Here is a 24466-nt window from a genome sequence, read left to right as displayed (position 1 = left end):
TCTATTAATTTACAACCTGTCACCGTCAAATTCTTTATTTGTGTATGTACCTTTATTTGAACAAAGCAGAATGAAAGATAGAACAAGTATGTGGTGCCATCTTCTCGTATTCGAGGTTAACTTCAGACCGTTCATCACGAAGTTTCATTTTACTGTCATGATTGGAGTTCTAGAAATGTATATATTCATTACATTAAAGTTAGGGAAAATATCGCTCTGGTTAATGACATTTTAGGGCATTTATCAGATTTTGTCGCGAATTTGCTCACATGATTACGAGAGGATAAATAATTATGGACAAATTAACGGTAGTTTCGAGTACATTGTTCCTCGCCGCCGATATGTTTGCGTTAGTGAGTCTTGCCATGCCCGACTGGATTATCACAGACGTTGGTGGTATGATACAGTGACAGCTCACATTGTTTACAAAATAGGATTTCTTATGCGTAAGTTATTATTCTTGTATAATTTTGGAAGGTATAATTTTCAGGTGATACGAGATTAGGTTTAGTGTGGTCGTGTATGACTCTTTACAATAGACCGCAAGTGTGCTATACTTCCGATTTACAACCAGAATGGTTCATGGCCCGAGTTTGTATACTAGGAGGCTGTATTTTAATAACAAGTACAATAATCCTCCTACTCAGCTCTTATTGGGATCGCAACGTAATACCATATGCTCGTTGGGTCGGCTTTACTGCCAGTATGTATAATTGTTCTTAACCATTGATGTTAAGGAAATTTTTGTAAGTATATAAATTAATAGAATTGTTCTATGCTCTAGTGGTGTTATTCTGCTCAGCTGCAGTGATATTTCCACTTGGTTTCGACGTCGATGAAATAGGAGGACAGCCGTACCATTTGCCTAATTCGCATCAAGTAGGAATCTCGTATATTCTGTTTGTATTAGCACTGTGGATTACGGTCATTTCCGAACTCTTTGCAGGCAAAGTTTGTTTACCACATTTCTAGCACTTGTCCCATTTTGTCGTATTACTCATTCTATTTGGCCCAATGTACTTTGCATATTACTATCCAAGAGGCATGTTCCTGCCAAACTGGTTCACAAACCTAAAGTTTTTATTTAGCAGCTTCTAAAGAAGCGGTTTTAATAATTTTATCTGTCATTTTTTACTTAGAGGTTCCCAAGATCAAAGTACATTGGTTTATGTCTTCATCAATTTTAATGGTTTTAGATCTGCTTTAGGTTCAATAGCCTATTGAAAACTATATTCATTCATTCTTATGTAAGAAAAAAATCGTTATGACAGGATCATAAGTAAAATGAGATTTTTTACTAATAATTTATACGTGTAAACTAATGGACTGATAAATGAATTTGTAAGAAAATATATTGACACGACGTATCTTAGTTCGATCACGAAAGGCATGCGGGCGTGTCATGGTGTTTGATTTTTAAGTGTCAATAAGAATATAAAGAGGATCATTTCATTCGATCGTTGCAGAAAGTTGTAAGAAATGTTACCATTGCGTCAATCTCATCTCTATTAAAGTTATTAATGTCTTCGTATTTTACCTGGATATACAGTATAAGGTTTTCTTTATATTTAGAATAGTTTCTAAGTCACAATAAAGATAAAAATATATACAATTTGTAGACTAATTTAATTAATAATTTTTACTTAATAATAATATAAGTATAAAAATGGAATGGTAGAGGAATACTGATGTACCTTACGCGTTTCCCGTGTCATTTATTGAATGTACAATTTCCAGTTAACGAATCCCTTATTAATGATTTTCACTTACAAGGTTGTTAAAAGCGTCAATTTTTCATTAAGCTGGAGCTGTGTCTTTATCAATTGTGACAGGGCCACTACCATTAGAAGGTCTTTTACATTGCTGTTAAACATTTCGTCAAACTGTTCGCTCGTCATCTTTGGCACCGAGTGAACCATATCCAAGAGAGCTCGTCCTACCTATAAGTAAAAAGAAAAAAAATTTTAATTTCGTTCTTTAAGCCAATAAATTATACTGCTTGACAATAAATGTACCTGATTATCAGGTGGTTGTTTCCCGGACAAAACGTTGTCGACGTACGCAAGCACTTGATCGAGCATGGAAGTAAGTTTCGAGCTTGCTTCTGCAATTTGTGCGAGATCCATCATTGGTTCCACTCCTCCGCCTGGTTTACCTACTCCAGTTACTGGGACTTGGGGTTGTAGTTGCGTCTTGGCACATAATTGAAGACCAACAACTTCGGGTTCATAGCATGTTATCTACAAAAGGCAATGATTTACTTTCCTGAAAGTAGTGCAATAATCATGATATTTAAAGTAGAGTCGCATACCTGTACTTTTGTGGGAGTAAACATACATCCTTGCTTTCCATTAGGCACACCTAGTTGAACGCAGACATATGCTTTAATTCCCATTCTCGTAGAATCCGCCAAGGTAGTATCAAGCGTTAAATGAACTGGATTATTGCATTCTCGAGCATAATATTCATGTATAACGGATGAATGTGTGGTCACCTATAAAAATGTTGAGTAAAATAACAGCTTCTTAAAACACTCATAAATATGAGTAGATATTAATTAACCTCAGTTCCAGTGGCCCACCAGCCAACAATATTTTCCTGGGCATTAACTCGGTGATTAAGATCGTACAAATCCATGGCATAATTCAGTTCTGCTTCCACCTGGTCATCGTATTCTTTATGCGGTACGCAGAAGCAATTTGTTACTTCAACCACACCTTTTTCAGCCGTCCCTATATTTAAAAATTATTGATGTTAGAATAATCAAACAAATTAACCACATAGGACCGTACTGTTACTTGTAAATGTAGGGCGGAAAGTATTCTGGAACTCTATATTTTTGCAGCGTATAAAATACGCAACTTGAAAACTTACCGAGTAAAGTTCCGATGACACGATGAGAATCTGCATTTCGTCGTTCGTAAGCGTCCACTATTTGAAACAAAACCACCGGGTGTACCTTGACTGTTAGGTTAAGTGCCATGATTTCTGAAAAAACGATCACAGATGTCACGAAGGATGAAACGAAACACGTGAATGAATTCCTGATATCCGAGAAACTACGAAGAATATTCGAATAATATTAGACCACACGAATTTATACGTTTCCTTCGGTAAATTTAAATATCAAAATCCACTCACGGTACGCCGTACGCTTGATCTGTCCTGCCGTAAAGAAAATGTTAGGTTAGAAAGCATGCGACATTCTCTAAAGAAATGTGTGTATGATTCGACCATTACTTGCATTAGAAAGAAACAAAGCGATATAAGTTTCGTTGGAGTGAGTGAAATAACTAGTCCTGGCCGACGCACTAATGTCCTCTTGCGAAAATGTTGAAACTAAATATATTCTATCCAGGGAACAACACTCGTGGCGCCATCCCGCGAAATTTCATGGAATTAAATCCCCAATGGATAATTCGCTATTAATTTTTGAATCAAATCCGACATCGACAATAAAATAAAATAATTGATACTACGAAACAAAGCGATTCCGAAAGACGTGACGTTTGATAATGAGAGTACCACGGCAAGTACGGTGTAGACCAGTAATATATTTATTATTGCATCAGTCAGATCCTTCCTATTTGCATTGACGAACGATGACAAGTCGAATGGCGAAACAAGTTTCCTCGAAACTCAATGATTTCCCGATGACTTACAAGTGATAACGGAAGTGCGTGAGGTAAACACTTTTTCCTTAACATTCATTTAATATCTCTGATAAAATTGGCTCACCGGTATAGAGACTCGTACCGGGTTGCCCAGCCAAGGTGGACAGATCGAGTCGTCTCCCAGGATCCTAGATTTCATGTCGACCGACAAGAGCATTCAACGAACGAGGAGATTACATTAAAGTACGCGTGTTCACAGCCGAGTAGAACATTAGGCCCGAATCGGTCCCGCATCAAGGAGATTCCCAGTCCCCGTTTACGCAATACGCACAATAAACGAGAGACACGCCAACAAAATTAATTTCCTCTGAGTATACAGATTAATCCCAAGCACAAGAGCGACCTCCTCATGATATGTATCTCCGTAACAGCATCCTCCGAAATAGAGTAGGACGATACTCTTCCCAACCGTCGAAGTTCCTCGAAGAGCACGTCGTTCCTCCCCTGGGATTTCTTTCCAAGGATGGCCAAGAACTCCTCTTCAAATAAACGTCTCCAGATCATCCCCAAGGAGGAGGGACGAACCGGCGCGTCCACCCTGGCTGAGTCATCTAACACAAGACTTCACTTACAGCGAATGCAATTAAGTAATGTACTCGCTAGGGGCAATTTCTTCTTTCCCTCCGTCCTTCCCTTAACCATGTTTGATTGAATAACTCTAGACTCTGATATCGCTTAACAGTCGCCATGAGAACACGTTTTTTAGTTTCAGGTGCACCGTAGGATACATTCATCGGAGGCACACCGAAACCATCGAAGCAGTTAAAAGGCTAATCTCCCCGAAAAGAGGGTACCGTCCAGTTTCGTAATGAATTTTCTCCGTTCGTTGAAAACACGAGGTACGTTCCTCCCCGGGCGGGCGAGCGGAATCGAAAAAAAAAAAAATACTTTGCCCGACTGGGAATCACAAGTTCTACCGAATTCGGTGGCAGGCATATCGCGGCTGGTCGAAAGCTCGGGTTGGCGTTCTTCAGCGGAAGCGGTGGCGACCATGTCCTGTCTTAGGCGCGGCCTCTAAAAGCGATTCGCCTTCGACATCCCCAAGAGGAGTCCCATAGCGAGAGTTTGAGCGAGTGCGAGGAGGGCCGCCACCCCGACATGGCGTTTCACGCTCTCCGGAAACGGAATTCCGCTCCAGGGTCGTCCCGACCCTGACGAAAGAGCGCCTGGCTCGGTAGCTGCCAACGAAAGTACGCTGTCATTGTTGCATCGCAAAAGTCCCCACAAAGGTCGCAAAAGTCGCAAAAGTCGCAAAAAAGACCGCCACGGCAGCTGATCGACGTTCCCAGCCGATTAAGCCTCGACTTCCGCAAGGATATTCGAGGACCTGGCAGAAGATAACCAACCAAGCCGGACCCTGAAGAGCGCCTTGTGGACTCGTGGAAACATTTGTTCCCCCCGTTTATGACGCGCAAAAACACATTACCCCCAGAGTGTACGCGCCTCTCGAAGAGCTACGGCTTTCTTATCTCTCCATCATTTTTTTTTTTGCGTTTTCGTTTTCCTCAAGTACGTATGCGTGATCTCCACATTTCTGCACGGCGTACACCGAGAAATATCGACAGCTACTCGCTCGCGGATCTAGCTAACGGCGGCGGACCGCGGCGACCTTGGGGGCCCGGTCGAAGAGAACCCTGAAGAGGAGCCGCGGGTCCACGCCCGAAGCTACTCGTAGGCCCTTTAAAACGATTAGCCTTATCACGCCGGCTCTAAGCTCTCCCTAGGTCTAATCAGCGATCAGCATTAACGGATTACGCGCTACGACGGGAATCGATAGTCCGGGGGAAGACGATTCAGTTCGGGATTCCTGCGGTTCTGAGTCCTCTGGGTGGACAAGCCTCTCTTCTTGCCCTCCGCCGAGGACCTCTTCAGCATCTTGTACGGGTGGAGGGCGCATATCAGCGCCGAGTCGCTCTCTTTCTCCGTCTCCGACTCCTTCGAGCGGGTCGCCAGGGAGTCCTCGCGCTCCTTGCTCTTCTCCGTCAAAGTCTCGTCCCTCGCGTGCTTCTCTTCTGGTACCCGGGTAAGGTCGCGTATTAATATCTTCCAGTGAAATCTCATTCTTCATCTTACCTTCCAGGAAGTCGTTGAAGAGCAACTTGGGCGCCTTGACGACGCAGTTTCTGCTCTCGACCTGACGCCCTGCACAGCGCAGCTCCGCGTTGACGCTGTCGTTCGTTCTCAGCATCGCCTCCAGGCCCTGGCTCGGAAATAGCGGTGATATGGTTCGTTTCGAGGGGTCTGAGAGACCCTGGCAGGTCGAGTCCTCGTCGCAGGCGCTCGTCGCGGACGCGTTGTCCGAGATGAGCTTCTCCGTGTCCGAGTCCCGGTCGTTGGCGTAATAGTTGTTACCGCTCTCGGATTTCTTCAGAATCGACTTTGAGATCCGGTGTCGCTCGGTGAAGGGGGCCGTGTTGCTGTCTATGGAGTCCGCGGAGATCGACAGCTTGCTGCCCACGGATCCTCCTGGAAGCAAAGTACGAGCCCCCGCTGACGGTGCGTTGCACACGCGGTCGCACCACCAGGGACAGGGTTCGAGATCCAGATCGAGACTAAAAGCTCATCCTCGTTTATATAATTAATCGAGCAAGGGCTTCGGTCCAACCATCTCGGAGCGAGTGGAGACCCCTGATTCATGCACCTCTTCAAGGTCTCCACCGTCTCCACGTGGCGATCCGAGAGGATTGGAGGAGGTCCTTGTACCGCGCCCGTCGTCTCAGCGAAAAGGGAACTTCAATGTTTAATATAATTTTGAAATGTGTACCGAGGACATCCTCGTTTATTGGAAACGTTTTTGACATTCCAGGTGACTCCAGGTGTGTCCAGGTGCCGAAGAAAATTCCCCGTTCCTCGAGATACACCCCGGAGGAAATGAAATCTACACCCAGGATCGTTATCCCTGGCGGTTTTTAACATCGAGGGGTGGAAAGGAAAAATCCGCGTCGCCGAGTCGCATGGAGTAATGTGCAATTATTACCTGTCTGCCGGCCCGGTGCACTATAAGTTTGGAATATCTAGTCGCTCGCGCGATAGGGAGTGCTACGTTCCTCCCTAGAAAATGAATAACTTGCAAGTAACCGCACTCCTTGGAAAGAATCTCGAGATTCGAGCCGCACCCCTTTCGCGAGGGTCGCCATCGCTCGTTATATTTTTCTTTTTTTCTTTCGTTGATTTTCTGTTTTTATTTCTCTTCTCCGTTTAGCCCGGCAAATCCTAAGTGCAATTACCCGTGTACTGTCTGGATGCGCTGTACGTCCCGAAGAGGTGATTGTTCAGCATCCGTTTCGCCGAGATCAGGCTGCTGACGGGGGCGAAGGGCGAAGGGTGGCCTCCTCTTAAACCGCTGTACCGAGGGTTACCCTCGACGACGGTGCCCTCCTTCGTGGATGTCGAGGTGTCCTGCTCGCCGGCGAATTGCGCGCGGAACTTTCCGCTCTGAAACCGAACGGCGGGATTCAAATAGATCCGAGGAAAAAAACCGCGGCGAACGGGAGGTCTTCGATCTTGAAAGAAAAGAAAGAGGGAAAAAGAAAAAGTGGAAACACCTGCCGATCGAAGATCCTCGAGTTGCCATATTTTAGGAATATTTCTGGGCCAAAAATTAATAACCACTCGAATCTTTTCAGGGAAAATGCCGAAAGTGGAGTCCGCGTCGAGAGCGTAGGCGTCTCTCGAGCCTCTCTTCAGGGGCGGATTAATTAAAACTGAAAAACTGCAGATCAAGACGCGAATCATCTCCTGGGGTACGTACCTGTTCGGAGGATCCTTACGAACGTGGAGGATGTAATTTACAAGCTCTTACGAGATTATGGGATGTTTCGCGGGTGGAGTGAATCACCTCGCAGGACTCGACCTACGATTTTTATGTTACAGATCGACGCGATGGATAAATGCGTCCTGACATTCACGATCGTCGCTGATTTATCGATCTACGAATTATTGGGATCAACGTCACCTCAGGGAGGAGGCGATTAATGTGTCGTTTGCTTCCAGGCGACATTTCGGGCTCGTAAAAAATTTAGAGGCGAGCCTGGGGGAGACGAAACTTCCGGGCAGGATTTCTCGGGGGTTCCAAGCCGAACTCCATTCAAAAACACGCCAAATGACTTACCCAGGTCGGTTTTGGGACGAAGATCCCGAAAGGGATCTTTTTAACTCCTGCGACCTCCGTTGCCATCCTTCGAGTGGCGGAATTTAAAGCTTCGTCCTTTCCGATCGCACCTCAAACTACTCTTCTGATCGACCCTTCCTTTACGAGATCCAAGGACAGAAGGGGTGCGATCAGAAAAGTCGGGATGCGATTAACATGATCAGAAATACACATCAGGGCTTCCAGAATTAAATATATGCACGCGCGTATATTCTTCTTCGATATTTCTTTAAGAATTCCATTTTTTGAGGAATGAGTTTAATTACTCTACGTTCCGTTAAAAATGGCGGCAAGTTATTCTTCAACCTGATAAGAGGACCCTTTCGCAAAATTGGAGGAAACTCCGAGTGTAGGACAGCTCGCTATTTGAAATCCCCTGATAAGAACTCGGGGCCGATCGATCAGCTGATTATCGCGGGCAGTCATTAAGGTAGAGCCAAGTCGGACGTTTCGGCGAAATGTTACGGTAATCCGGGCCATGGTCAGCTCCGACCATTATACAGGTGTATTAATAGAACACCTCGTCTTTTCGACTCCGCCACTTCTGAGAGAGACCGGGCAATAAAAACAGTCCTGGCCGTTCATTCGCCCCGATTTCTGGAATTCCGACTTCTCCACTGGCGCTTTTCTCTTCCGGCTCTAAAAATACCTCCCGATCCTCGCGAATCCAAGTTACGCAACGCGATGGTCCCATTATTAATTAATAAAAAATAAAAAAGAACCGTCAATCAATCGAGAGTATCAAGTGGAGCGAGGCATTATTTTTTCATTCAAGGGTTCGTAAAAGTCGGCGAGAAGTCGCGAGTCACGTCCGAGAACTCCTCGTCGCGGGTCAAGTTTCTAAAATAAAATTCGAGTTAAATCCCACGATGTACGAAGAAGAAAAAAGATAGACTAGGAAGTATAGAAGAAGAAGAAGAGTACCTGTTGCAGCCTGGTCTTTCGATGTTTGGGCAGAGGGTCGCCAGGGGATTCAATTTTGGGCGCAGCGTTCCCGGACTTGTCGGCCCCCTCGAGGGGGTTGACGTAAAGGTTGCTGTCGGTCTCGGCGAGGGCCTCTTCGGCATCCTCGGCAGGATCGCCGGTGAGGTCGCCCTGCGAGTGGAACGGATGGGTCTGGCAGCTGGCGTAGGTGTCGGAGCTGTCGACGCTTCCCCTCTCGTTGTATGGTTTTCCCCCATAAGACCCGGAATCCCCGACCTGGACCGGAGAGGCCTGAGCCTCGAACGCCCTGGCCTCCGCGCTGCTGCTCCTCAAGGACCTCATCTCCTGGCACACCGGGTTCCTGAAGTCGCTCGTAGCCAGGGGCATGATGTCCTCGGCGTCCCTGTATTCCTTGTATTCCTGAAAAGCCGCAGACTCGTCACCCTGGCCTGGTCCCGGATGCCGATCCGGGGTGCCGGGCAGCTGGCCATTGGAAGGCTCTCTCCGCTCTCTCCCATTCGCCTCTAAGTTTCTCCCGAGAGGGGCCGGTGCCCTCCTCGCACCTGCGGGAGGGGCACTTACCTGAGGAGGCCGCCCTCGAGGGGACCGGGCACCCCCCAAGACTCGAAATTCATTTTTTTTCCCGTTTTTCAGGACCACGGAGTGCTCTTCGGATCGAGGGAGACCAAGAGAGAATCAGGATACTCGGCAGAGTTTCGCCCCAAATGTGTGTACAAGCGCGGCATGGATGCGAAACGCTTACCTAGTCGTTATCTGCGAAGCTCACCCTGGCGCGTCAGAGGGGATAGAAGGTAGCAAATAATTACTTGATTAAGACAATGCGTACTTTAGTTATACCCGAAAAGTCTGGAACGATCGAGGGCACGCCCGGCTCCCTCGAGGGAGACCTCAGCGGCGAGGCCCTGGAGAATTGATTCTGGCTCGCCCATGCAATGTAAATTAATTGTAAGAAATTCTACTTGATCCCAGCTTCTCGTGGAAGTCACTAGGTCGGGTAATGTCTATATATTCGATCGTGAATTAGTTCCCTTTGGAAATGTGGGTCTCGAATGTTACGGGGAAAGTTTCGGCAGCCCTTTGTTTCGTGGCTTCCGTGTTATGTAACTTACGGGATCCTGGAAGTTAACAATCGTTAGCAGGGTCTCGAGGAAGTTATGCGCCTCTTCCTCCCACTAGTCTCGATTTGAATTAATCTCGTTTAATTAAATTTAATTTAACGTCACTGGTAGTTCTGTACCTAGAGGCCCGTACTCGCGCGGCGATGGCGTTTCTTTTTTATCCCTTCCTTCTCTCTCATTCCCATTCGATCTTTCGCATACTTTCGTTACAAATCACTTTCGACAGCCGCAGGTTGTTCGGTGCGAAGGATATATCGTAAGAAAAAGAGAGAAAAAAAAAAGTTGAAAAGTGTACCGAGAAGTGCGCGACCGAAGTGTCTCACTTCCGACTCATTTCCGGCAGCTCGTTCCCAAATCCTTTTCCGTTCTCCTTTCCTTTCCGCACTTTCCAAGCCTCGATTTGCCATTCCAAAACGGCCGCAGCGTGTCTTATCCGAAATTGCGTTACGGTATGTCGAAAATAAACGTGTATGGACTAATGTTCTACCTAGGCTCGAACGTAAAAAGTACTCACTAGAGCGAGATTAACCAACTCTAACGTGCATTGTTTATTAATAACAGCCACTTGTTACGTGTACAGAGTAAAATGGAAGCTACGCCTTCGCAGGGGGTCGTAACGAATGCATTCTAGGGTAGAAAAAACCGCAGGATGGTGACTATATGTGCTCGATGAGGTGTATCATTCAAAAGTCGTGCTTGCCTTCGGCAGTGTACGCACAGTGAGCTCCGAATCTATTGGAAATCGATCGATTTGCATGTCCCGGGGAAAAGAGTTCACATCGGAGGGAGGCCCCGGAAAAATGTGGAAATCGCTTAAAATTCACACCTCGTCGCTGGCTATCTTTTTTTCCTATTCCTGTTATCCTTTTTTGTTTATCTTTTATTATTTTTTTATTTTTTTCGGTAGACCACAATGCGTATATTGCCGCTACTTAAGAATGTTAGTTGGGGGGTAAATACCTTAGTAGTACAAAAGCAACACTCGAATTCACTAGGAAATTCATCAATTTTCTCGATTTTCCTGCTCTCTTTTTTCTCTTCATCCTATAATTTTTAACACAGAGAATTAAATTCATTTAGGTAGGCGTTTTCAGGGATGGTGGATTTTTTTTTTTTTTTTAAGGCGGTTTCTTCGGACCAATTGAACCGTTTCTGGGATCTCGTTCACCGAGGAAGACATTTCTCAGACGAAATGGTTCAAGGGTTCCATGCAAGCGATTTCGGGCGAGAGATGAGATGTCATATTTTCCGGCTTTTCCGAATATCTCGTCGATCTACTATACTTCTTGATGAATGATCGCACACTAAACGCAGTAGGTACAGAACTGGATTCCCGAAGGAACCGATTCAGGACTCGAAGAAGTCTTCCTCGAAAGCGGATCGAATCGCGCAGGGAAATGTAAGACCTGCCTCGCAGGTAAATTTCGAAAGAGAAAAAAGGAATTAATCCAAATCGTCTCGCGATCGTCGTCATTGGTTATAACGTCGGGGCAATTATTTGGATAGATATTAATTATCCAACGGGTTCGCGAACGAGATGCCATTCGCTACCATTAAACGATCCTCGACCCGTAACTCCCGTTTAACGAATGTTTAATTAATTGATGAATTAATTACTGCCGTTTTTTCATTTCCAGACACGGTGGAACGTCAGCCGCGCGGGTTAAAAAGAGAATCGAAACGGGTACCACCAAATAAATGGAAAAATAATGTATATATACATAAGTATATGTATAAAAAGCGTACAAGTGTTGCAACGAGGAGGCCCCTGACTTTGCGTGGCAGTGTATCATTTCTGTTAGTTTGATAATGTTCGATTTCAACGAAAAAGTCTCTCTTGCATGAAACGACGGACGCAGAGGTGCATACTTTCAATGAGTTCACATCCTTGCTACTGTTGGCATTGAAAGGAAAGAAAAAGCCGCGAGTCGACGTTAAAGGGACGCGAAACCCACGGTAAATGAAGAATGGAGATGAAAACCGGAGGAAAGAGAAAAAGAAAAAGAAAGTGAAATAAATCGATTACGACCGACCGGCAAAACTGAAAGATTCGTAGCTAGGCTACTTCCTAGGCGCCTCTCGGTACCAAGCACAATCGTTATTAACTTACTTTTGTACATGCCTGAGGTCGCTAATCCGTGGGTTAGGTCATCATGATGATACTTGAGTGAATATTTTTTGATTCAGCTTGGTCCCCTGGAATTAGAAACGATTGGTGCCATTAAAAGAAAGAAGGTGCCCGGCCGAATGTGCAGCAAAGGAAACTCAACGCCGCGACTTTTTCTCATTTCCAACGCCAACAATAGCAAAGATCGATCTTCGGTCAAGTATCGCGACTCGCGGTATGATAAATCGTGTGTACCGTGCCGTCATCCATCGTGTACATGTCATTAAAGAGTCTCTGATTGTTTTTTTCTTTTTCCAGCTCTCTTTGCGGACTCTCGCATAACGCGCGTTCGTTACTCGATCCTCCCAGGTGAGAGATTACGTCTACGACTACGATCTATGGTAATGAATGGCTCGTCCGATGGAAACCAATGAGACTAAATGCCGAGGCGCACGATCCGTTCCTTCGGAATGAAACGACTAAGGACACTCACTCGTTACGTACGTATCCAGGAGACGCAGTAGGTATCGATAGCGAAACTCATCCATACAGCATAAATCGTATTAACACTCGTGCAAATGAGGCATGAGAGGTTCCGTTAGCGATGTCACATCGGATCCCAAGATTTCAGGCAGAGACGTGGGCGGCTTAGGAATTAAGGAAGAAAATTAAGGAGACTCGTCGTCGCATCCCCTAAATCCCCCGAAGGATTTTCTCAAAAAACATCCAGCTGTTCTAAGAAAATCCTCCCTGGACCACGAGGTAAGGCAGCCGGAGTGCAAAAATATATTCAGTCGACTCGAAAAATTCCGGGCGTTGCATCCGCGAGCATGTACACGATATATGAATTTACAGGAATCTCACGGAATTTGTCCTGTGCTTGGGAGGCAAAAATGAAGAAAGTATATGTTTCCACCCCCTCAGGTCTCAGGATGTGACATGGCTAACCGTGCGATCCGTCGATAGTAATATCTGGCGTTAACTTACGCTGGGTGTCGTATTGCCTTGATTCGAGTTCTGGGCCAGAACGTCATCGAAGTAATCGTCGTTCCGATTGCTAGAGATATTTTGGGCAAAGTCAAGGAGACGATGATTGGGACTGTCTGGCGAGATCGAAGATTCGTTCGGTAGTACGGGAAAGCAGGAGGAGGCGCTTCGCCGGTGTCTCGAGAGGCTGTAATGTTCGTAATTGCGGTAACATCCGGGTCCTGTTTGCGCCGGCCCACGACCACAGGCTGACTCGCCTTCAGTGCTATTGCCATCCACGCCGGACATGTTATGACCTAGAAGAGCACTATCTGTAAGAATTCGATCACGAAGGGAACTGTCACCCGCAAGCCTCGAGCCCTTTCCGCCCATTCCGCCCCATGGACCTCGACGGGCCATCGTGGCCACCCACTTCGACTTTTTTATCGACATTTCCACGACATTTTGCAACGACATTTTGCAACGTCCTCGCACATCGGCAACCCTCTACGAAGACCTTCAAAAGGGTCTTCGAGGCCCGACAGAGCGCCGCGGAATTATTCCGGAATTATTGCCTACCGAGTGGAATTTGTATAAAAATTGAAAAAGTTCGAGGCAAGAGCCTTAATTATTAATGTTAAGGATTAATATTAGACGCGACGGAAATTGTAAGCAAAGGGCCTTCTCGAGGCGCTCTGGTCGTCCGGCTCGCTTTAAACTGGTTTAAATGTCTGGTGCCATCCCAGTATTTTTTTTTTCCATTGTTAACATTGTTCCTAAATTCGTGGTCAACTGCGACTAGCAACTACAGTGTGCATTCGCATGACAAGATACCGACTAGCGTCTACAACTGGACTCTCTTCGACGGGGACGAAACGTACTACAGCTCGGTTCTAATCTCGCTATACGTGTCAAACTGGTCTATCATCTAAAGAAACGGTCAAGTCTAATTTCAGGGTGTCAAACGTACAAGTCAAGACCTCCGTGACAATGCTCGGGCTAAAGTTACCGAAAAGGAACCCGGCTACCGTAAATGCAACGGATACTTCAACGTGGAGGCGTCTCATCGTCCAATGTACCATTTAGTCCATTTACCTCGAGAGTCGAAATAGGCATCGAGATGGTACCTACGGTCGTGAGTAAAACAAAGGAAAAATAAATAAAACAGAGAACGTACATTTCTCCATGTGTCTCGGACAATCCGAATTGATCCGAATCCGTGTCTTGCGTTTGCTATCGCAGGCCGCCAGAACCGCGGCCGACTTCCAGGTAAGGTAAGACGTCCCTCGGAAGTATTCTTTAAAACAACCCTCTAATCCTCCCGTTTATCCTCTAGATACCAGAGAGAGTGCAAGAGCGACCATTTCCAAAAGGGAAACAAGAAGTAGCCATTTCCGGGGGGTTTGCAAGAGGGAACCGAAAATCCCCCGAGAGGCGTACTCGTCGAAAATATCGTAAGCTTCGGAGTATAGATGTAAAATATCGCCCATTGCAGATCGAGATATCGGATCTCCGTCGGAAGGACCCCATCCGTCTCCTTTTTCGAGGGCGACGGAGGAAAAACGAAGGCGTCCCCCGGGAGGGCCGACGCCCCCCTCGAGGCGCCCGTCAAAATGTCCTTTGGCGCCACAGGGAGCCACGTCCCGGTCGATTTTTAACCGTCCAGGGTCCCGAGGGGCCTTGAAGAGTCAAAAGGAAGAGGTCGAAGGCGACCGGGGTCGTGGGACCCTTCTCCTCGCCCCAATGAAGATTTCGGCGGACAGTGCCCCCCGAGTGGGGCCGGCGCCCCCGGGGGTGGCCGGTCTACGCAAGGCTCTCTAGATCCTTACCGGTGTCGACGATCACGTCGATGAGATCCATGCTCTTAGCGAAAGCGTCCCTTAGGTTGATGTGGTGGAAGGAGACAATGCTCCCCTCCCTCTTAGCCCTCTCGAGCGCCTCGCGGCGCTTGAGAGCCTTCTCGCGCCTCATCTGGTTCTTGTAGAACTCGGCAAAGTTATTAACGATTATCGGAATGGGCAACGCAATTACCAGGACACCACATATGCAACACACACTGCCGATCACTTTGCCTAACGGAGTGGTGGGGTATATGTCACCGTATCCTACGGTTGTCATGGTGATGCCTGCCCACCAGAAGGTCTCCGGAATGCTTATGAACTTGGTGCCCTGCTCGTCCTTTTCGGCGAAGTAGGCCAGACTCGAGAATATCAGGACGCCCATGGCCAGGAAGAGCATCAGCAGGCCGAGCTCCTTGTAGGAGTTCCTCAGGGTGAACCCGAGGCTCTGCAGGCCCGTGGAGTGCCGGGCCAGCTTCAGGATCCTCAGGATCCTCATGATTCGGAATATCTGGACCACCCTTCGCACATCCTGGAACTGGTCGGTCGCGTTCTTGTTCGTCTCTACCAGGAAGAGAGAGACGAAGTACGGCAGGATAGCCAGTAGATCGATCACGTTCAGCCCGCCCTTGAAGAACTTCCACTTGTCTGGCGAGGCGCTGAACCTAAGGACGTACTCGAGGGTGAACCACGTTATGCACACCGCCTCGACCATCGCGAGCTGCGGATTGTCCTGGAAGTTCCCCTTCTCGTCGTTCACTTGCATGCTAGGAATGGTGTTGAGTGTAAGCGCTATCGTCGATAGCACGATAAAGAGTATCGATATCACAGCTATCACCTGCAAAGTGGACGTAGACGGAGTGTAGCTACCCGCCTGGCTTGCTTCGAGGCGTGCTTTACCGCTTTACTTGCTTATCCTTTCTTTCTTTTTTCTCTCTCTTTTTCATCTTCCTCGTCGGGTCCCGCCCCTGCTCCTCTCCAATGGACCCCACGGGAGGACCCGAAGAGGTCCCCGAGAAGACCTGGGCCCTCCACCCTCGACTTCAGTCCTGCGTCCTGGAGGCGAGGTTCGGATCCGACCTTGAGGAGTCTTTGGGACGTCTTCGGGGCACCCGTGGAGGTCTTTCCTGGACGGGACGCAGACCGACGACGGATTGTGGGGAACCCCGGCGATCCTGACCTTGGTAAAAATCGAGTCCATTGTTTAAATGCATGGGATTTTAAATCCGATCCACGAAATCCACTTTGAAGAGGATTCGTATCTTTGGAAAATTTGGAAAAGTCACTTTTTACTCGCCGGGTCGTCGCGATTCCCCTCGGCCCGGACGGGAACGTCTCCACGCGGCGAATCGCGCCTTTCGGCCAGGTCTCTATAAATACGAATCAAGGTCGGGCTTGACCCTGGCCGCGTCTCTCCTCAAGTATTTCCGGAAGCCGTCGGCTTCCCCAACGAGGCAGAAAAAGGCCCCTAACTCGATTTCCCACGACTCGACTTCCGTTCGCGTTCGGGCAGCCCTAACGTGTGTACAGTGTCGAGGAAAAACTAGAACTGTGTGCGCGTCTTCGGGGTCCTCTTCGAGACCCTTTCAGGGTGTTTTCCCCGGATTAAATCAATCGCCTGAATTACTCGGTGTGAACCCTGGTCTACGTTGAACGAAAAGGAAAACATGTCGCAAAGGAAATCTCTCTACAGAAGAAAGTAAAAAAAAAAAAAGAAGAAGGAAAATCGAACACAGGTTAACCCATGGAACTGAAAATCTGACAACTGATAAACGATAGGAGAAACAATGTCGTGTACTCGTGTAAGCAGCCAGCGCTCGTTCCGTCATATTTTCTACTATTCCGATCATTTCTTTTTTTTTTCCGTTTTGCAAGCCACTCGACATCTCGCCGGGCACGAAGGAGGGATCCAGCTTGAAATTCTGCAGCTTTGCTCGAAGCGCTTCGCAGCGGGGGCGCAATTCTTCCCGGGTCTTCGGGGTCTCTTTAGCGCCGAGGAAATTGCTATGGCCGATACTCGACGTCGGATTTATCGACATTTAATGTGCGCCCTGGAATGGCTCGGGCCGAGTCACCCCTTTCGATCACACACCCTCTTCGGTGTCCTTTCAAGACCCCGCTCCCCTCTCCGAAAAAAAGGACTTGCACGTTTGCCACGGTATGGACCGTACCGAGGAATTAAAACCGGAAATTCCACAAGGAAGCCATTGCCGAGGATGGAAATTCTGGACATTGGATGGAAGGTATAGACATTTTTAAATAAGAAAAAAGAAAAAGAAATATACACAAAACTCGTTCATTTCGTAGGAATCGCTGATCCCGATGCATCCCTGCACCAGGATTGGAATCGAAGGGATATTTTGCAGGGAGGAAAATTGGAATTTTCCGAGGATTCAGGAAATCCAGAAAATTCATGAAGGATCCAAAGGAAGAGTAGAAGGTCTCGAAGCATAGATATCGTCGAATAGAGGGAAGGATCGTCCTGTCGAGCACAGGATGGGTCACCTGCCGTGATTTCGTTAATTATTCGACACGGTCGAACGCCTTCCGGGGTTGATAAGGTTTGATAAGGTTCGATAAGGGGGTGACCCACCCTGTAGGCGCGAAATTCGATGCGGCTCTGCGATAGAGATCTCCCTTCCGTGGCAGGGGGATTTCTATCTCTTTTTTTTTCCTCGGTTTTTTTTGTCAATTTCCGTCGAAGAAGCCGGCACGATATACGCATACCGCGGTACAAATAGTGCGGCCTGTCGATAAGGAAGCTCAAGCACGAACAGTAATACGAGTAAGCGGCACAGTAACGACACCATGGAGACGCAGGGAACCGACTTCCGGTACCACCTTGAAGACACCGAGGAGGCCTCGGGGGGCCTCCTAGCGCGAAAAGCTGCGTGCTTGCTGAAGAGGGGAACGGTGTCGAGAAGGGATCTACGTGATGCCTGGTAATTACGTGTTAACCCTTCCGTCATTGCCGAGCTATACGACCCCGCAAGGTCCGTGTAAAAAAGGGGCGTAAACTGCGAGTCAAGGTGCCACGTCGTATGTACAAGTAACAATTAGGGTCGCGGCACCACCTAAAAAACGACAAAGCACGATATTATGTATAGCGACACACACCGTAAGCAGGCACATCGATTCACCTTGGATGTACTTACGTAAGCCTTGGGAAAGAAGAGGGGGAAGAAAAAAAAAATAGAGGGAAAAAAAAGTAAAAATAAATGCAGAGAGAGAGAGAGAAATTAACGGTACGGCGGTATACGCAATATGTACACGCACAGAGTTGCTCAGCAAAGTAGCGGCTCAAAATCATAATCAGCGGATAAAATCCCTAGTTTAAGGGGACCTCTGACTAACTAGCGCCCTTCTTCATGCTCCCCTTGGACTACCCTACGGTCTCTTCGAGTTCTACCGGTCACTAACCCCCTTTTTTTTAAATTATTTTAACGTTACTCCACCCATCGTCGAAGGGCCGATTTTCCTGGAGGACCGTGGCTGGAAGAAAGAGAAAGGTCTCGGAGTTGGTTATTTGCATTGGTCCATGGCCCTAGGTATCTATAAAATTCCAGGAAGCTTCGGAAAATTCGAGGAGCCTCCCAAGTCCGTCTTCACCGTCCGGAACGTTTCTCTTTCCCCAGGGTTTCGCGTGCTCCAGAATATGCTCGAGCAAGGCCCGGGGCAAGGTAATCTACCGAACCTAATACCTGACCGACCCTGGTCCACCCTGGGCGGACTTACCCTGGCGGCGATGGAGGTGGTGGGCTTCTCCAGCAGGTCCCAGAGCCACTTTTGGTACTGGGCACACTTGCCCTCCCCAAACTCCTCCTCCTCCCTCTGGCGAAGGGATTCGGCCTCCTTCCTCATCTCCTCGTGGACGTGTTCCTTCCTCTGATGGTATTTGTGCTGGCAGCAGCTCTCCAGGTAGAGCTCGTCGACCCCCCAGTACTCGAGGTCGTCGCTGAACGCGAGGACGCACATCTCGTCGACCAGGTGGAGCTTCCCCGTGCGGTAGAAGTTCAGGATCGAGCTGAACGACTTGGGATGGCGATCGAAGAAGTACTCGTTGTCGACGAGGGAGTAGTCGTCGCAGAGCTCGGTGATGGCCTCGTGGGTGTTGCAATCCCGGAGACGACCCAATCGAGTGTGCGGCAGCCTCTCCAGCGTGCGCCAGAGGACCTCGTGCTTCACCCCTGGTGTCCAAGAACCGCGAAAAAGACGCACAATTAGCGAAAAATACCCCGAGACATCTTAGGCACCATTCAGCGAAATATCTCTCGGGTTCACTGAACTTTTTCTTTCTCAGCGCAGCTAGAGGGTAAAAGCTCACAACCTCATTCCACTATAAATTACGTCCGAACATCCATCTATACACTCTCGTTTAAATTCAACGCAACTCCCAAGAGAGGGTGTAGCACGGAGCCGAGGGGGTCGTCGACCCCGTGCGGGCTCACCTCCGACGTTGATGGAGACGCGACGGTTGAGGGCCTTGGACCGCATGATCATGAAGGGCTCCGGCGGCAGAGAGGTCATCGACCTCGAGTAGGCCCGCTGCTGCATCTGCAGGGGCAGGGGTGGCGGGGGTGGGGGCGGGGGAGGCGGCGGGGGAGGTGGTACCGGAGGCGTCTGCACGGGGCCGGAGAAGGGCACGTAGCGGACCTCCTTCCCGGGCCCGATGGGACCGGGGAGTCCGCCGATCCCACCGGGCCCGCCAGCGTATCCGGCGAACGCGGCGTATCCGGCCCCGGCGGTCCCCGTATACGCCGGGACCATCGCGACGCTCCCCATCGCCGCCGAGACCGTGCTCTCGTACCCCGCGCCCTCGCCCGTCGCCATGACGTACGAGGCCGAGCACATCGCCGGTAGGAACCCATTTCGATCGTGGTCGACGGCCGTTTCGTCATCGGGCCTCCCGTCGGACAGCATGGGACTGTCCGCGAGCCCCCGGCCGGTCGCTAGAGGGCAACACTACGAGGGCCGCAGGCCCCAGTCCGCCATGACGGTTCTGGCCGCCATCTTGTCGCCTCTAACCTAGCCGGCCTCTCCGGCCTGCAAGAAGGGCGCGTCCATCCAGGACCTGCAACCGGCGAATCTTCACGAATCTTCTAGTAGCGTCTATTATGTAAGTCTCAAACGTTATTATTTATCCTCCTACGCCTCGCCACCTGGTAAGGGAATGCATGCTGACATGGGATTAAACGGAAGTGGTTTCAGGGTTGGTTGTCAAGAAATTCGAGGCGGTGAGACGAGAGTCGAGTAGCGGAATCGAAGAGGAGGAGGAAGGGGTGTTCCTTACAAACCTGAACAGTGGTTCCTTTTTTCCGGTCGACGGGGTTCCGGATGCGTGGCGGAACTCCAGAGGAGGGTTTGCAAGGTGTCCGGGTCCCCTGGGGATCGCGTCACCTCGGCCGGAACTCCTTGGCGTCCGAGGGCGACTTTTCAGGATTTTTGGGATATTGGCCGGACCAGAAGAACCACCGGCTTTGGACGGGCGAAGATTAAGCGATGACTCGATCGATCGGCCAATCGATCCCTTGATCCACGGGTCGGATAATTCTCTCAACGGCAAATATTCGCGGTTGTTTAATCACGGCGAAAAAAAAAAGATTACATAAACGCGTTTAGTCGCACCGAGCAAAAAGATAGGAATGACCCAAAGAAATATGTCATTTATCCAAAACAATAATTATTTGACTTAAACCGGAACAAATTGACCCGCAACGTATCGGCAGAGTAGTGACAATTTATTTTAGTTCATTCGAGTAAATTAATTATTCTTCGGATTAGCGAGATGTTTCTTTGGTTCCTTGCAATTTTCTTGTCTTCTCGGTGCAGTTATCGCGACCCGTGGAGGATCGGCGATCGGTGCCCTTTAAACTCTCTTTGTCGAATAGGTCGGTCGCGGTGCACCGATCGGGTTGTTTTACCTACAATGGTGTCATGCTTGTCTCGACTTAACGGCCGATCGATCCGAAGGCTTCCGCGAAGTAAGCATCGGGTCGAGCCTGGGGCGCAAACTGCGAAGGAGCCACCTGAAATAAGGAATTCCGATTTCCATTTCCTCCAGGGGGCCGGGCCCTCGCGATCCTTTACGCAACGCTCGCAACAAACGTATCGATTACTCGACACTCCGGGTACACGAGGACCCGGGATTCCTTGCCAACCAGTCACGGCTGCGAAATTGAAATCCGGCCAAAATTTACGCCACGGTTTGATTTACACAGCCACCGGGTCTCCTGGCCTCGCTCTTTCTCCCTCGATTCCGAGTCGTTCCCCAATTTTTTCGCTCTTTCTTTTTTATGCGACTTGGACCAGAGATCGCTCCTTACCCGGCTCGCGTTTCCACCGAATCGAGGCAGACATAACGAGCAATCGTTGTTCCAGAATGCCCTTTTAATTCATTCTTACGAGTCTCGTGTACATCGTTATACTCGAGGGATAGAAAAATCCAACCGGTGAAAATTTCCCGGATCCCCGAAAAATCACAGAAAAATTTCGGGGGTGCCCAGTTACTCGTGTTTCGAGATGTTGTCATTGCACTTGCAAACGTGAGCCATTGCCGAGGCACTTCGGGGCACGTGCCAGTCAATTTGTAGATTCCGCAAATTCGCGCGAGACCATTTCGCACGTGGGTGCTAAACATTACGTGACCAAGCGAGTTAGCAGGAGTCGTGCGCGCTCGGTGGTATGCATTGCTTTTCTTTCGTCATAAGGAACCCCTCGAATTATTTTACACATTTTGTCAACCCTCTTCCTACCCCTTGCCAGTGCGCAAAGTGAGAAGAAAAAAATCTGGAATAAGCTACCCTTTTCGATTTTCCGCTTTTCCGGGGAACGCGAGAAACAGAGAAAAAGAGCGACCGCGGTGGCGTATCAAACGGGGCGCTTTTTTTCTTCCCTTGAAAAAAAAAAGCCACGATAAAATGCGTCGCTGATCCTTCTCGATTTTTCGATATTTCCGTGAGAGGCGTGAGAAACGGAGGTAGAGAGCGACCGCGGTGGAGTATCAAACGGGGCCGCGGAACGAGGTCGGTGGAACGGAGCGAAGGGGCGAGTCTCGTTAAAGGCGCGGGCGGCGGGTGGCCAGCCAGTGGAGTGGCCCGAGAGGGAGCAGTCATCCTCTTCGGCGGTATCGACCGCCCGGTGGAAATAACCCCTGCGAAACTGGAGCGCGCCACCCAGAGTCGAAGGGAGAGGCTAACCTGTTCGCGCGCGGCCTGGCCCGAGAACGAGGTCGACGGCGCCCCCTCGGAAGGAGTCCCGAATTTTCGCGAGACCTCCGAAAGAAAAGCTAAAGCTTGCCTTTAAAAACAAGACACCCTAACATCTCGTCTATACACCTTATAAACGAATGCTAGGTGTAATCACTACCGTAAGGATGTCAGGAAATCATGGCATTCACTGATTCATACATTTATTCGGAAATTCACAATAAACGCGAGATGTCAATTCCGGGGTGAGGCATATCGACTTTAAAATTTCTCTACGGTCTTACGCGCTAAGTATGCATTTTATGAGTGATCTCCTTTCGTTCGTGACGGTGTCTAGAATCCCAGGGATTATTCTGGTCGCGGTTTGACGGTTCATTTTCGTATACGGAGGGAAATTGACGGGGGTGGAACTCGGGCGCTCTCGCGTCGGCCCGGACGGGCCTCCCTCGGACTTCTCTCTCGCTCTCGTGGCGACCGCGCGCGTCGCCTCTCTCTCCCTCCCCCGTGGCGCGCATCACTCTACATACCGTCCTATCGATTTCTTTTCTCTCGGTCAGCCGCGACCCTCGGGCCCTTTATCCAGGGCCCAAGAGGAGGCCTCTAGACTCCGATTTTAAGGGGACGATGCCCGACACCTCGATCGTCCGAGTGCACCCTGGAGGAGCTCCGGTCCCTCCCTCGCCCCCTCTAGGAAATACCACGGGCTCGGAATCGATCGTCCCGGTGGCCTTTCAGGGGCCGCGGAGGGCGCCGGTGACCTCGTCGGTCCCGCTTTTCCCGGAACTTCATTCATTCTCCTGGTAACCTGGGGTCGATCGGCCGGCGATAGAGGTGAAGGGTGTTTTCCAGTTTCCTTTGAAAATCCCATTCACCCGATTATCCTCGATTACTATCGATTATCGGCCACCGGCGGCCCTCCTCCGACTTAAACGTCGCCTCCGGATAGACCGATACACCCTCTGCACACGTCACAGAAATTCATTTCCAAACATTTCCCCACTGTTTCTTCCACACCGTAGCATAAACTCCACTGGCAAAAAGTCGACGACAGCGGTTAGTTTGTTATTTTTCATTGTTTTCTCGACGGCGGCTTTGGGTTTGAAAAATAACTTTTGGACATTTTTTATTTTCTCGAGGTTTTGCTTTGCGGTGATTTGCGACGTGTCCAGGAGAGAGCCGTGTTTTTCTCTCCGGGTGTTGGATTTCGCCGATTATTTTCGAGCCGGCCGATCGATCGAGGATTAAGATCGAGGCTTTGTCTACGTCCGAGGGAGACGACCGAGGCTTGCCAGGTAAAAATAAGAGGCGCGCGTCCTTCCTCCACGCGGCCAAGGTGTCGTTGCTTCACCGCGCGTTTCCCCACGCGCCGGGATCGGGAGTAAATAAAACGCCTCCTCGTTACAATTCCTCCCGAGGAGGACCTCGCGTAATTCACCGAGGGCCGAAATGCCGGTCGAACGCCGCCGATCGGGCCGTGGGGCCCGGCAAGCTGACGTTTCGATTTAATTTTACACTACTCTAGCTCCATTTTGTAAATAACCTCCTCCTCGCGCGCGAGAGGACGGCCGAGTTACGTGGCCGCGTATTATCGCGACTCCTGTGCGACTCCACCCTCCGCTCTTCCCCGAGAAAACGTCGAGTTAAGAGTCGCAAATCACCGTAGCCAAGGCCTCGAATACCTCGAGAGAGAATCCCGGAAAATCGAGCTTTCCTCCTCGACGACGTGGCGAGCGCACTTGGCGGGAAACTCGGTCGCTCGGCTCTAATGTAAATACCGACTCCCAGGGTGGAAGCCCTCGTCCGGTGCCTCTTGAAAAATTCCCCACGTGGAAGCCTCTCACTCTTTGCGACAAACTCGATACGTATCAAATCGGCATAGAAAAAGCGTTTCGGTCCCAGCTCTCTCACCGTTCCGACGTAAGGCGGACGACGGGCTCGGCGCGCTGCGGAGGACCTAGTGCGCCGAGGAGGCCCCAGCGGAAGGTCGCGCGCGTTTCTCAAAACATCCGCTCGTGGTCCATATTCGGTGGGTATTCCATTCGATCTCTCTCGAGGTAGGTCGTCTCCGCCCTCGGTCGCTCCAGGGTGCATCGAGGGTGCAGATTTCCGCGACTCGTCCCCGGGCAGGACGGAGGTGCCGCTCCACTCCGATCTATTCTAGGTGAATCTCGATCGATCCCGCGGTCGCTATTCCCAGGCTGACTCACCTGGTCAAGGCTGGGCCGAGATTGCCCGCGAGAAGCCGCGATCGCGCGCCCGATTGCCTATCGATCGGTCCGGATCGGCTGTCCTCCTCGAGAGGCCGCGGCGTTCTCCCGGAGGCGCGCCGAGTGCCTATTGATTTCCGCGGGTGGCCGATCCACGCGGGAGGAGAGCGACCCCTTTCTTCCTGGGCCTCCTGCTCTCCGTGGCAGGGTCGAGCGCCGGGTGTGGAACCTCGCGGAACGGGGACCCGACTGAACG

General features: G+C 49.5%; 3 protein-coding genes across 5 annotated transcripts; 1 reads left to right on the top strand and 2 right to left on the bottom strand.

Annotated features, from left to right (window-relative positions):
* Positions 1-114: 114 nt before the first annotated feature.
* On the top strand, positions 115-1612 carry LOC105695765 (uncharacterized protein C16orf52 homolog A). The gene is made up of 3 exons (XM_012417657.2): positions 115-396; positions 491-703; positions 785-1612. Exons 1-3 carry the CDS (start codon positions 294-296, stop codon positions 970-972), a joined length of 504 nt encoding a protein of 167 aa, XP_012273080.1. The 5' UTR covers positions 115-293; the 3' UTR covers positions 973-1612.
* An 83-nt stretch (positions 1613-1695) lies between these two features.
* On the bottom strand, positions 1696-3234 carry LOC105695764 (eukaryotic translation initiation factor 3 subunit F). 2 transcript variants are annotated; one of them, XM_012417655.1, is made up of 6 exons: positions 3142-3234; positions 2875-2988; positions 2563-2732; positions 2312-2494; positions 2016-2240; positions 1767-1940 (listed from the first exon to the last, which is right to left on the bottom strand). In XM_012417655.1, exons 2-6 carry the CDS (start codon positions 2981-2983, stop codon positions 1767-1769), a joined length of 861 nt encoding a protein of 286 aa, XP_012273078.1. In that variant the 5' UTR covers positions 2984-2988; positions 3142-3234. The 2 variants fall into 2 exon arrangements, with proteins under 2 accessions (XP_012273079.1, XP_012273078.1); XM_012417656.2 differs by lacking the exon at positions 3142-3234 and having other exon boundaries at positions 1696-1940; positions 2875-2983.
* A 308-nt stretch (positions 3235-3542) lies between these two features.
* LOC105695519 (potassium voltage-gated channel protein Shab) lies at positions 3543-24443 on the bottom strand. 2 transcript variants are annotated; one of them, XM_023434638.1, is made up of 12 exons: positions 24211-24443; positions 20724-20824; positions 20093-20273; positions 19247-19869; positions 18534-18985; positions 14790-15636; positions 12982-13277; positions 10848-10931; positions 8749-9168; positions 6902-7109; positions 5748-6140; positions 3543-5686 (listed from the first exon to the last, which is right to left on the bottom strand). In XM_023434638.1, exons 4-12 carry the CDS (start codon positions 19716-19718, stop codon positions 5433-5435), a joined length of 3426 nt encoding a protein of 1141 aa, XP_023290406.1. In that variant the 5' UTR covers positions 19719-19869; positions 20093-20273; positions 20724-20824; positions 24211-24443; the 3' UTR covers positions 3543-5432. The 2 variants fall into 2 exon arrangements, with proteins under 2 accessions (XP_023290406.1, XP_023290407.1); XM_023434639.1 differs by lacking the exons at positions 10848-10931; positions 20093-20273; positions 20724-20824; positions 24211-24443 and having other exon boundaries at positions 5748-6164; positions 19247-19351.
* Positions 24444-24466: the final 23 nt, after the last annotated feature.

The sequence above is a fragment of the Orussus abietinus genome, unplaced genomic scaffold (genome assembly GCF_000612105.2).
Source record: "Orussus abietinus isolate OABI.00-Male unplaced genomic scaffold, Oabi_2.0 scaffold4, whole genome shotgun sequence".
NCBI classification, from domain to species: domain Eukaryota; kingdom Metazoa; phylum Arthropoda; class Insecta; order Hymenoptera; family Orussidae; genus Orussus; species Orussus abietinus.
Note: the sequence above shows the minus strand (reverse complement) of the source record. Positions and strands in the feature narration are given on the sequence as shown.